We start from the raw sequence: 13,283 nt of genomic DNA on the forward strand, positions 1-13,283 counted from the left end.
AATGATCATTTGAGGTAATTAACTTTAGACGTACAAGGATGGAATGAGTTACATAATTATTGAACCAAATTCTTTTTCATGAAGGGTCAAAGCTCGGATCATATGTAAGGTATGACGTGCCATACACCTGACTCGACTAGAATGTTATGGAATTTAACAAACTGGTCAACATTGTTTATTATATTAAGAGTTAATTACTAAAATGGTACATAATGTTTGCGCCATATTACTGGTTTGATACCTTTCTTTTCGAAATTACGTTGATCATATTACTGGTTTCATACCTTTCCTTTCGAAATTACGTTGATCATATTACTGGTTTCATATCTTTCATTTCGAAATTACGTTGACGTACATAATATGTTTGCGCCATATTACTGGTTTCATACCTTTCCAACGTATGCAGATCTCCACCCGGACCATACTGGAGGCTAACGCCGTCACGTGACCGTCAACCCCCCCCCCCAAATGTGACTTGCACGTGAGGGGTAAAGATGTAATATCGCGTTTCTTAATTACTTAAATGGTACCTAACGTTTACACGATATTGCTGGTTTCATACCTAATGTTTTCTAATTACTTAAATGGTACCTGATGTTTAGTTATTAATTTTTTATATTTTTTTTATTTGAAAAGTGAATTCCGCTTTAAGCCAATGTTTTAAAAACTGGTATTTTAGTTTATGGTATTATCGGTATTACCAGAAATACCAGTCGGTACGACTATTTTTAATTTGTTTTATTTTTCTTTCATAAAATTTTTTTCAAAACTTGTTACAATTTAACGAAAATAGTCAAAATATACATATAATCCACTCAAAAATAATACCAAATAGGTTTTTCACAACAAAATATAAGTTTAAAGTTCACAAATAACCAAAAATAGGAATAAAGTATCAAAGAAAAAATTTTTAAAAAATTAAAATTTTCTTTTCGAAAATACCGGAAATACCGCAATGGTAATACCGGAATATTACAGGATTACCAAAAATACTGGTCAGTATTTACTGCGACACGAGCTTAAAACAATGTTTTTAATACCGGTAAATACCGGCCGATATTTCTGGTATTCCTGGATATTTCTAGTATTACCGTTACGGTATTCCCAATAATTTCAAAAAAGGAAATTTGATTATTTTATAAAATTATTATTATGATACTTTGTTGCTATTTTTGGTTATTTGTGAACATTAAACTTATATTTTGTTATGAAAAACCTATTTGGTATTATTTTTTATTGGATTATAAGTGTATTTTGACTATTTTTGTTAAATTGTAACAAGTTTTGGAAAAATTTCATAAATGAAAAAAAAAACAAATTAAAAATAGTCGTATTGGCCGGTATTTCTGGTAATACCGATACTACCAGAATTTTTTCCACACCAGTATGACTAAAATACCAGTTTCTAAGACATTGGCTTAAAGCGGAATTCATCTTTTGAAAAAAAAAAAAAAAAAAATTAATAACTAAACATTAAGTACTATTTAAGTAATTAAGAAACATTAGGTATGAAACCAGCAATGTCGTGCAAACCATTTTAGTAGTTAACACTTATATTAAATATTTATTAGTTGGAATATTGTATTAGTCAACACAATTTTTATTTTATTTTTTTTTAACATTTAGTCAACACAAATTAATCAACGCTATCTGAGAGCTATTTCCTTTTACATTAATTAACTAATTAAGAAATCAGTTGAGTATTTTCTGTTCATGTTGTATTGTTACATAAATTCTAAGAATTTCGTCTTTAGAAAAATATTAATAAATAAATCTAAAAACTCGACTATAAAACTAAGAATTAGAAATGTGAAATGTGACATGCTACAAAGTTAAATCTAATAAGAAAAACATATCTCTATACTATATTATAAAAGAAATAGCTCATTTTATTTATGGAAGTGTTAAAAATATGTAATATTTTCACTTAGTACACTTTAAAATATTTCAACATACACTACCCCATAACATTAATGATTAATTTACCCTACCAATCCTTTATTCTTTAATATATTTCCATTAACCATTTACATCAATTATCCACACCACTCGACGCCGTCTCCACCACCAACACTCGGCCCCCCACTACAACGGCATTATCACGACCACCGCCGCATTGCGCGGGTAACGTGCTAGTAGTAATTAATGTCAATGTCAATTTCATGCGGCAATTACTTAATGGATATATTGGATCCATTTTGGAAATATATCATTATATCACCGAATCGCAACTTTGTGTATAATGTAGCTAGCCTTTCCTTTTAATCTTTTTGACTTTGGAGGTTCATCGAGCATGATACATGTCCCCAAATCTTGAAAGCTATTTGTAGGACCAAACTTTGGGAAAAATGGTTGGGCTTCACTAAGTAAGGAGGCGTTGTCGATTCTCAATTGAAAGATTGCATATATCATGGGTCCCTTATTCAAAATACGGCTTTAGATTCAGAATAAATTTAGTGAGATAAGAGCCTTTTGTATTCGTGCACCTCTGTATTGTCACACCTTTTTATCACTTATAATATATATTAAAAATTGCATTTAACCCTAACTTTTTCTCTTCTTTCCTGTGGTGACCAAGCTCCTTTCCTTCATTGATGGCACAATGGCCTTGGCAGGTACCCTCTCCTAAGACCGACGTGGTGTGTTTGACTTGAGCGCAGCGGTCCCTAGCAAGTCCGAGTCACCTGACGCACGAGCCGGGCGCGATTGGGAGCGCGGCGAAGAATGGGGGGTGGAAATGTGGAATGGGGTCCGTGTGCGATATTCAGTATGATGGTGTAAAAGCAAACTAGGTTCAATGTACTTACTCATTGTGTTTGACCGTTTTCCTAATGTGGCCGGTGTGTCTGGACAAACTGAGTTATTGGAAAAAGCCTAAATGTGTGCTTAACTCCTCCTCCAGTCCTTAACGGGGTCCATACCGATTTCCCTAAAGGCAACGTGCCAATATCAGGATGAGATGATCTAATCGAAGACAAGTTAATGTAAAATTACAGTGTTTGAAAGCATAATGTAATATTTTCTTATTTGCCAATCAAAAATTTCATACGGAGTAAAATATATGTGTCAATACTCACTAGCTCTAACCAATTGAAACAAAAAGAAGTTGAGTTAATATCTTTTATCTTTATCCTTTATAACCATTCTTGGACATTTTGACAAAGAATATCAAATCACAATTCCTAAACATTAAAACCACGTGTTAAATAAAAAATGTAACAAATAATTCCCAATGTAGGTCCAAGCAAAGCTATAATTGAAGTTGTAATAAAAAGCAAGCAATACATTGTACATGAACACCTAACCGATTTCTCTTTATCATCTGTCAATATACATACATAAGACGTGTAACAAACTTGATTCTGAACTTCTCAATCGAACAAAACATGATCACATGACAAATGATGCATACCCACACCACGTCCCTCAAAACTTCCTGAACAGGAATACGTTTTTGATGTCGCGATCGGTATATATTATACAATTTTTGTGATCGTAGATGAAACATATCATACTTCATTAAATCATTTGCCTTGCCTTGAAGGGAAGTGTAACAATATTGTATGTGTACATGTTTGGATCGGTCCTACTTTGACCTAAAACGATCTTAAAAATTGATACATCATAAGTTATGATTCATAACCAATCTCGTCTCAAAAAGTGACATTTCATATTGCAGACCCAACTACTTTAAATGAATTTGAAACTTATATTTCCTTATGCAATATCTTGTATAAACTTTCCTCAAAGTTTTGATGGAAATGAGCTGTCTCCCTTTGTTGAAGTGATTGATATCGAAGCCGCTTGGTCTTAGATCAGTCGTTTGGCAGATCTAATGCTCTAGGAAGAGGAGACTGACCCCAACAACTTGTAACTGAACAATAGAATTTTGATATATTTTATACATGATTTTGTCCAAATAGAAGAAATATCAACTTGGCCCTAAGAATAACAAATGTCCCCGATGATTAATTATACTTTTCACATGTAACAAAATTTGATTAAGCCTTTTAAGTGACCTAATCTAACATCAAAGGAAAAAACGATTGATACTTGTAGATGACAAGGAAAAGTAGAAAGGTAGTGCAGACAAATCAAAATTTGCTACACTCTAACATATTCAATCATAATTTCAAATACATTTGGCATGTGATTGTATGTCAGATAACACACTATATAAGTTACAAGTGAATATGCATCATAAACATCAATTCATAGAATTGTGTCCAGGCTTTCTGTCTTATCATTAAAAAGCGTCGGGTAAAGCAAATTTCATCTCTAGATGAACACGAGCTTAACAGAACATATGAAAATTTCATTTTCTTAGCTATATAGGAAATGACCATGAAAATGAAAAAGGTTAGGAATATCAACCAGCGTCACCTAAAAAGCGATCTATAAGCTAATAAATTTACTGATTACTATATCTGATAACAAACTCAACTCAATGTTACCCAATCCTGTCATTAGTAAGGTATGAGTTATGTGAAGATGTAAACAGTTTTATCATTATCCGTGTTTAGATAGGCTTCTTTGAGAGTTAAGAGAACAAACTCTTTTTGATATATTGTTTAATGTGGGACTAGGAAAGCAAGTTTGAGAAAGAGAAGCTTTTGACTAGGAGCCGTACTGTAAAATTAACAAGATAATACAGAAACTAAACTAGTGGGCTAAGGGTGGTCCAATTAAGCTAGTGGGCTAAGTTTGACTCGATACAATTGTCATACTCGGAAAGGGTACTATTGACAGAAATGTGGTTCGTCCAAAAATGGATTAAGTAGATCAACTCTATGGTCAGATTTGTTGTGCCACCAGTGTTAGTCAATGGCTCACCAGCAAGGCAGCATTACAGTGGAAGGGGATTAAGAAAAATAATCCTCTGTGTGTCCTTGCTGTCCAACCTGGCTAGCCAAGGCCTAAACTTTTTTTTTTTAACAGCAGAGAAGGGGATAACAATTGGTGGCAGCTTCAACCCGCGTATGTGAAAACAGGTTGATTTTGGATTAAATTTAACACTCACGGGTCAAACTGGGAAGTAGGGATGGCCTCAGTTCAAACAACGGCCCATTGAAGGCTGGATCGGGCTTGGTCTAAACTAGGTTTGGTTCGGTCAGAAGGGGTGGATCAGTTTTGGTTATTAGTGCTCAAAAACTTCGCCAATTTCACACCAAAAGAACTCTTTTTCATGACCCATTTCAAGTCCCCTGTGACAAAGTTAGAGTAGCTTTCCTTGATTTGTACAGTCAAACAATATTATGAAAGGTACTATGTAGCAGATAAGGAAGGACTAATGAACTGTATGGAATTTTCAGAAACCCAAAATAACAACACATATTCTGGTCTTTTACAGTTGGCCCAAATCTTTCCAGGGGTGAATCGGACTGAACCAAAACCGAAAATAACGAAATATATGGGGGAGCAAGAACAAGAATGTTCGCCCTCGGGCCGGTTTTCGGTTTCTATGCTCATCCCTAAATTAGTGTCAGAAGAATTAGAACCTCATTTTAATAAATGGGTCAAACATACTATAAGTAGTTCTTGACGTGATTAAATGTTAATCCAAAAATGGATGTTTCTTTTGACAATAGATTTACAATCATATGTATATAACTACCTTGAATTAGTTTGTGTCAGATGATCTAAGCTTATAACTTGCAAGTCAAAAGGTGGTCTAGCCGTCTAGGTCTCTAGGAATTGGATCACTTGAAGTTAAATATTCGGCTCTTATAGGTTAATGGGCGTGGAGGTTTCATGTGCAAAGTAATACATTTTGGAGGAAAGTAATACATGGTATTTATGGACCTGATGGAGGACTTTCTCATTTCGGTCAATGGCTAAACAAGGCAACGGTTTGGTCGAATGTCATCAAAGGGTGTGCTAGGTTGGAAGCTCACATAGAAGTTCAATTTGCCGTAGGGGGTTCCTACCGATTCAAGCCAATGTGATTTTTGAGGACTGGGTCCTGAAACCATGGGTCACAGCTTGTTGGACTGCACTAGAATCCTTGGTGTTTGGTATAAAATTTATAGTGGTGGAAGTTAAGTTTTTCGAGTCCTACTTCTTTGATTGACATTCTTAGTGGATATAAAATCGGTCCTGCTATTAAGGATGCTGATAAGCGCTTTCAGGGAGTGTGTTATATTGTAATTTGGAACATATGGAACTAGCAGTATAGGCTCCGATTGGCGAATGATAATGAGGCTGATGGAATTAGAGATGAGGATTTGATTCAAAGGCTGAGTTTACTTTGGCTTAAGAACAGAGACATGAACGGTTGTTTTCATTGGAGCCGTTGGAGCATTGAACTGTTTGAAGTTTGAACTCAATTCATGTATCGCGGCTTTACCTAGATTTTTTTCTCTCATTTTTTCTATTTGGTATAATCTGTATGTAAAATGGATGTATTTTGGTTGCCTTCTGGACTTAAAAAAAAACATCTGGAATATAAAAGTTTGGTATTATTATGAAAGTTGACAGACAAAATATTAGATGCATCACTTGTCCAGCCCGTTTTGCCACCAAAAGTGCACACGTACCATTTGAAAAAAGAAAAATTATTTTGCCAAGAATTTTGAGAGGTTACCTTCTCCCTGCGGTTCTGCTGGGATTTCTTCTTAACAGGAACAACCGCCATGTCCGGATCCTGATACCAGATTCGTAATCCTGTATTCATAAAACTAAAAGAATTTTAGCAATTTTGGCATTAGGTTGAACAGCATCATGTTAATTGTTATTGTTGGAATATCCCAAATCAGTTTGATCACGAAAAAAAAAAGAAGACCAAGTGCATGTAAAAGGAAACATACATTCACCTAAACGCTTTAGTCCAAGGAAAAACTTTCAAAGCCAACAATTAAGGGCCCAACTTACAAGTTTATATCAGAGACTGACCTGGTTACCCATTATTTAAATTATAACCTTCTAGCCATTGATTTGAAACAGAGGTGGAAATTTAGACAAGTCATGGCTGATCTTAAATGGTCATATGGGAAAAATGGAAGGAAAAAATCAGCTCAAAGTAAACGGGTCAACAGTCGCATCCAGTTTTAGTGAATAGAACCTACTGAACTAATTAGGTACATAAAAGTAAGTAGATTGAGATAATGTGGTTTTCGCAGTCACATTGGAAGCAACTGTATATAAAGAATCAGGCAGAAATTGTAGTGGGTCAACCCAACCGGTACCAAAACACTACTCGTTCGTTGTTGATATGTTATGTAACCCGACTGACCCGCCCAATTGCCAACTCTTATGTTAAGGTTTGTTCCCAAAAATAGAGATGGATTCTTTGTACATGCAATTTAGCCAGCAAGAAAAAACGAGGTCGTTGACCACTCACATGCTTTTTTGTTGTAATTGCCGCCAAAATTGCCTTGTGCAACAAGCTTGAGATTTTTTTTGACATGTTCCTTTGAAAGGGCCTCCCCATCATTGATCGTGAAAAGAATAAGTTAATAGGCCAACTCATCCTCCCATTGTAGCTTTGATGTCCCAATTGATGCCATTTGACCACTTCCATCCCAAATAAGACTTGATTCCTCTAGGGTTCAACTTCAATCTATTGGATGATCCAAGAGTGCATTTTTCTGCAGTTTATATTAATAACCATGCAGTTCCCAACCTATGTTAATTATGACTGACTCCTTCAACAGAATTTCCAACTTTTCCCTCGGTTGTACCAATCATTGATAATTGAACAATAATTGTACTGAATATCCCTTTGGGTCTAACAGTTTCTGGTGCAACTGGTTCCCCAATTTTGGGGAACTAGTCGATTATCTGCGAATGGTAACTTATTTCTATATTGTGATGCAGATAGATCCCAGTTTAAGATGCTTTAGTAACTTAGTAAGGAACATCTTTATATCTTAGCTCTGCTTTTGATATCTTCATTTCAAAAGATGATAAAATTTCAAGAATAGTTAGATGCTTTGAGCAGATACAGAAAGTAACCAGGTAACCAGGCTGTATGAGATACTGGAGTGTCTTTAAACGAGGCCCATTAATATACTGGAAATGTCTTTGGCCTATTAAACGCATGGACCCTTGACAAAGTCACCCCGCATGGACCATTTTGCCACCGCTAACATTCTACTACAGCATGGCTTGGACTTGATACATAATGAGCTGTAGGTAATTACGAGATCCCAAATGCTGCAAAAGAACTTGTTTGTTACCTGAGTTCTAAAACCTACACAAGGTATCAGTATTAAGAGAACTCTAGACCCGGACATGCCTTCAGAAAGGTAAAAGTATAACTGCTATGTGTAATCAAATGCTTGCAATCTCCAATCCCTTCATTCAACCAAATTAGATTATTATTGTAATAATATAGTTTTCCTAAAACAGAACAAACCGAAACTTGGGCGATCCTACTTTCTCTGTTCACTTTTATGTATTTTTTAGGTTGTGAGATTTTCCACGTGTGCAAGCATGTTATAAGTAGGGGTCGCTATATCGGGTCCTACATCCTTATTTCCTTATATAGTACTTACTCACATACTCGTCTAATAGACTGCCATACCCACTCACATAATTAATGATTAGTAACTGAACATCCCAACAAAGATGAACATTACTAAGTAAATACAAACTAGATGTGGGAAGTTTAGCCCAATTAACACATAAATGGGTTGATTGTGATCAATGTTAGACCTAATCGATCAACAAGATGAAGCAACTTAACATATAGCTGCATTAATATCCAAAAACAGAAGTTACTGTATATGTTAGAGGTGACAAAAGGGTGGCTCGGGTAACGAGTCAAATCTAGTCAACGTTAATATGGGTAAATAGGTCATGGTGAATTAACCTGAAACACTATTTGCTCAACTTATTGAAACTTTTATTATATTTGGTGTGTTAGATATGATTACGAAATATACATTATTCTAATGATGATAAAGTAATATTTCAATAAGATAGTATTGCAGGTTAAAAAGAACTTTAGGTAATTTCCGTCCCATTTGACATGTTTCCTTTTAAGCTAACTCTTTTTTATTTCACTAATTTAGCTTATCAGCCAGCATCAGCCCATTCATATTTAGATGGGTTGAAAATAACACCTCTGACATCAATTGAATATTAATGGACAAAGTCCTCAATGAAGAAGATCATGACATGCATTCACTTCAAAAATAACTATATTTCAAAAATAGGTAAATTTTGAGTGCGGTGCACAAGTTTGTTTTGCATGGTTTCATGTATGCTACTTCATTAAAAAAATGTTTCCTGCCTTGTATGTTGTCTGTCAACTCTAGTTATAAGAATGTGAAATGGAACAAAGACGGATTAACCACATGTGATATATCACAAGAGCATTTTTCTCTTCTAGTTAAGGCACTTATATAATCGCATATAATAAAACTATCTCAGATCTGCATATAAATTCACTAAATTGCCTATGCATACAAGCAGATTACAGGAAACAAGTTGCAGGATCAAATCAAATAAATCGAGTCCAATACAAAATGCATATGAAAAGGGATGCAAAACAAGTTCGGAAACTTTAAAGAAACGGCTTTCCAATCTGATACACTGACAAAAGAACATTTACGAATATAACAATACTTGCGGGAAACATATTCGTATTTACTTATGGATGAGTGATGACTACTAATCCAACAACTCAGACCAAAATTACTTTTTCCAAAACTATCTGTCAAAACTTAACCATAGATATTCTTTGAGTCTTGTGTTTCCCAGCACACATTACATACATGGCTTTAGTTACAGTGATAACAATCAAGCTATATAGAGTTATTTTGTGATCCACTCAATCATTTATTGTCGGGTTCAAACAATTATAACATATGTAGCGATTTATAAGATTGGATGTATGATCACTAAAGACATGAACAAAGTGTTGCCAACATTTTGTGTCGAATACATGATCAACCAATTGGTTGCCAACATATTACATAACAACGGTTTGAGACAAATCAATTATTGTCATAGAAGCAGGTTTTCATAATATCTTCTTGGGTTATGGACACATGAGACCAAGGCAAGTGTTGAATCAGATTACTGATCAAAAGCTCTTACTACCAAATTTCTATACAGAAGACAAACGAAAGTTGCGAACTTACAGCTTTTGCTATCAAATAATGAGTCAGCATATTGGGCTTCAACCTCTTTGTATGTTCCAGCAATGATATCTATACTTCCATAGTAAGTTAAACCAATGGACAGATAGCATCTGAGACAGCTCCCGGTTATGGTTATAAGCAAAAGAAGAAAAAAAACATTGTCTTAAGAGGGAACCGAAACCGGTTGAAAGTTATCGAAAATGTACTTTTTAAGCATAAAACCTCCTAAATTATTTTATTCCTAGAACTGAAATAACAATTTTTATTATCAAATGGGACACACATATAAGTGATAAAAACCATGAATTATACGGAACTGCCCAACCTTACATGCCTTGTAAAAAAACTACCCCTTTTCCCCCACCCCCCAGGGCACCATAAGCTAAAAGGAAACACCTCTATATACAACTACAACTACCTAATTAGTATGCTTGACAAGTTCAGGAGACTCACCAGATGGTCCAGCTCTTTGGTGATCCTTTTTCCTATGCCGTTAACTGATCTAATATAGTTTCTCACTTTCTGCATCCCGGAGTGAAAAATCTAGATTCAGAGCAATCACGAATAAGATTCCTCAACCTGCCTGTTAACAATGCCACTGTTTTTTTTTTTTTTTGTTTACATCATAAGTCTAATATCTGAGATAGTATCGCATAATATATCCCCTTTGAAAGTAGTGTTTTCAACGGTTTATACAATGATTATAATAGGATGCCACCTGCAGTCAATTAGATTTAAAAAGTCTACAACCTTTTATATAAACCTAATACATCGTATCAGGAATCAAGCTATAATGTACAAAGTAGATACAAAATCTTTATGTCTTGAGATAATATGATATAAACGATGCTATTACTAGACAAACTATCATGTCATATATGTAGTAAGCTTTTCAGTTTTAAGTTTTAACCACATCTAAGTATCTAACTAAGAAAGAAGTCCACATTTCATCCAACCTCAACCACAACCATTGTCTACTTTGTTATTAATGTTGCTATAGAAACAACAGAAAAGTATGATGCTGGGAGGCCTTGTAATATGAAAATTATATACAACTAATATTGGACAGAAAACATTGAGAAAAATGTCAAGGCATAACACCACATAATACTTCCATTATCAGCACATACATATAAATAACTAAAATTCCATAATGCTCACTACGATTAACAAAAACTAACTGAATGTCAAAGGTAAAATTATCACCAATAGTCCCGACAAGAACACGCTCCGTTTTCAAAGTGATGGAACCTCTTGGCATCCCTTGCAATAATTAGTCTTCCGACAAGCTTAGAAATAATCTTTAGTGCATTATGACAATCACCACAGACACGAAGATTTTTTATTATCCGAATGGGTGCACGTGCTGGGCTGGTCAAAAGGGCTTGAGATAAAGCAAGTCTTTCACTATGTGATAGAAGCGCTTCCTCTTTACTCTCATGGTCTACGTCATGGAGTACAAATTTAGTCTCAGGAACATACCCCGCCTCTTTCATAGGTTGTCTTAAACATCTAAGTTGGCTATACAACTTCAGGTGATCAGGGTGAGAAGTATCTCCGGCTCTATACTCATAAACTTTCGTTTTAATCTCTAGAGGATTAAGCCCTGACAACCTCTTCTTTTCTTTTTCTTTAGCAATATCTGCAGGGTTAACCGGTATAAGTCCCGCCTTTGATTGTTCATCCAAATGAGAAGGATCTAAAAGCTCGATAAACTCAGCACAACGGTCTCCAAGTTCTGTATCCCCATGAGCCCTACATTGTTTCATCAAAGTTTCCCAAATTTCCACACTCGGCTCCATGGGCATCTTTTCAATAAACTCCAACGCTTCACTAAAATAACCTGCACTCCCAAACATATCCACAACACTCTTATAATGATCTGCAGTAGGAACAATTCCGTAATCCTTACTCATCGACTCGAGATGCAATAACCCCTCCTTCATATCTCCCACAACACTACAAGCACTAAACACACTAAAAAACATCTCACCATCCGGCTTCAACCCCACCTTTTTAAACTCGGTAAACATATCAATCGCCTCTTCACCATATCCGTTTTTACCCAACCACGTTATCATAGTATCCCAACTAGTCAAATTCCTCTCCGGCATTTTATCAAACACCTTATACGCATCCTCCATCGACCCACATTTCCAGTACATTTCCAAAACCTTATTCCAAACAAGAGCACTCCCACCATTCATCGCCCCCAACTTCGTCATCCTCTCAACAAACTCATGAACCCGTTTACATTCTTCAAGTGCCTGTCCCTCTCCGCACGCATTCATCAACACGAAACACCTATCTGCATCAATCAAAACGCCCTTTTCCTCAAGTAACCACAACATTTCAATCGCCTCCTTCGATTTCCGCTCTTTGCATAACGCATCGAACTCCTCGATTGTCACACGTACCCGCCCCGCCTCATCCGAATTCACATTCCCATTATAAATTTCATTACTTGAAACACCCCCACTACTCATATTATAATTCCCTTGTGTTTCTTGATACATCCCATTAAAATTAGTATTATTATAAATATTATTATTATTATTATTATTATTATTATTATTATAATTGACTAAATTAGGGTTTTGATAAGCAAAATGATTATTACTAATATTATTATTATTATAATTAGTATCATTATAAGGGGCAAAGGTGTCACTAGTGTTAAGTGCTGCTGCAGAAGAATTAGTGTGATAATTATAATAATTATTATTATAATTAAGTAGAAATGAAGAATGGGGTTTAATGAAATAACAAGATGATACCTTATTATTATTATAATATAATAACTGATTGAGGGATTTCACCTTTGTTCTTGCTATTTGAGACATGACAATATTTGATTAAATGAATTTATATGTATGTATATGTATAGTGAAAATATGTGTGTATAACCACGGTGGTCCGTTGGTGGTTTTTTGCGGCGGCGAAAGAGGAATAGCAGTGAAGGTCGGGATAAAAATGGTGAATTACATATTTTGTGTATGTGGTATTTTTGCAACTAGTACATATTTAGTCCCTACTAATTGAAATTAGGAAAACTTACGCGTAAATTTTCAATTTTACACGATTAAGAGCTATGTTCAAGGCTAGTCATGTCAACCCCTACAATATTTATAAAATGCTATGTTTCTAGTACTATTTGTTGGAATAAACATGATTTGATTTCGGTGATAAAACATC

The 13,283-nt window shown here is 35.0% G+C and overlaps 1 protein-coding gene and 1 long non-coding RNA gene across 2 annotated transcripts; both read right to left on the reverse strand.

Moving 5' to 3' along the window:
* Positions 1–3,286: 3,286 nt before the first annotated feature.
* LOC122580436 lies at positions 3,287–7,882 on the reverse strand. Its single transcript, XR_006320793.1, has 3 exons — positions 7,340–7,882; positions 6,584–6,663; positions 3,287–3,874 (listed from the first exon to the last, which is right to left on the reverse strand). It is a non-coding gene; the product is annotated as an uncharacterized LOC122580436 (long non-coding RNA).
* Positions 7,883–11,125: 3,243 nt separating this feature from the next.
* On the reverse strand, positions 11,126–13,060 carry LOC122578768 (pentatricopeptide repeat-containing protein At4g32450, mitochondrial-like). Its single transcript, XM_043750799.1, has one exon. It carries the CDS (start codon positions 12,929–12,931, stop codon positions 11,291–11,293), a length of 1,641 nt encoding a protein of 546 aa, XP_043606734.1. The 5' UTR covers positions 12,932–13,060; the 3' UTR covers positions 11,126–11,290.
* Positions 13,061–13,283: the final 223 nt, after the last annotated feature.

The sequence above is a fragment of the Erigeron canadensis genome, chromosome 8 (genome assembly GCF_010389155.1).
Source record: "Erigeron canadensis isolate Cc75 chromosome 8, C_canadensis_v1, whole genome shotgun sequence".
Lineage (NCBI taxonomy): Eukaryota > Viridiplantae > Streptophyta > Magnoliopsida > Asterales > Asteraceae > Erigeron > Erigeron canadensis.

What these genes read in the sequence shown, in the direction of transcription:
- LOC122578768 (XM_043750799.1), bottom strand. Translation starts at nt 12,931, where the DNA reads ATGTCTCAAATAGCAAGAACAAAGGTGAAATCCCTCAATCAGTTATTA.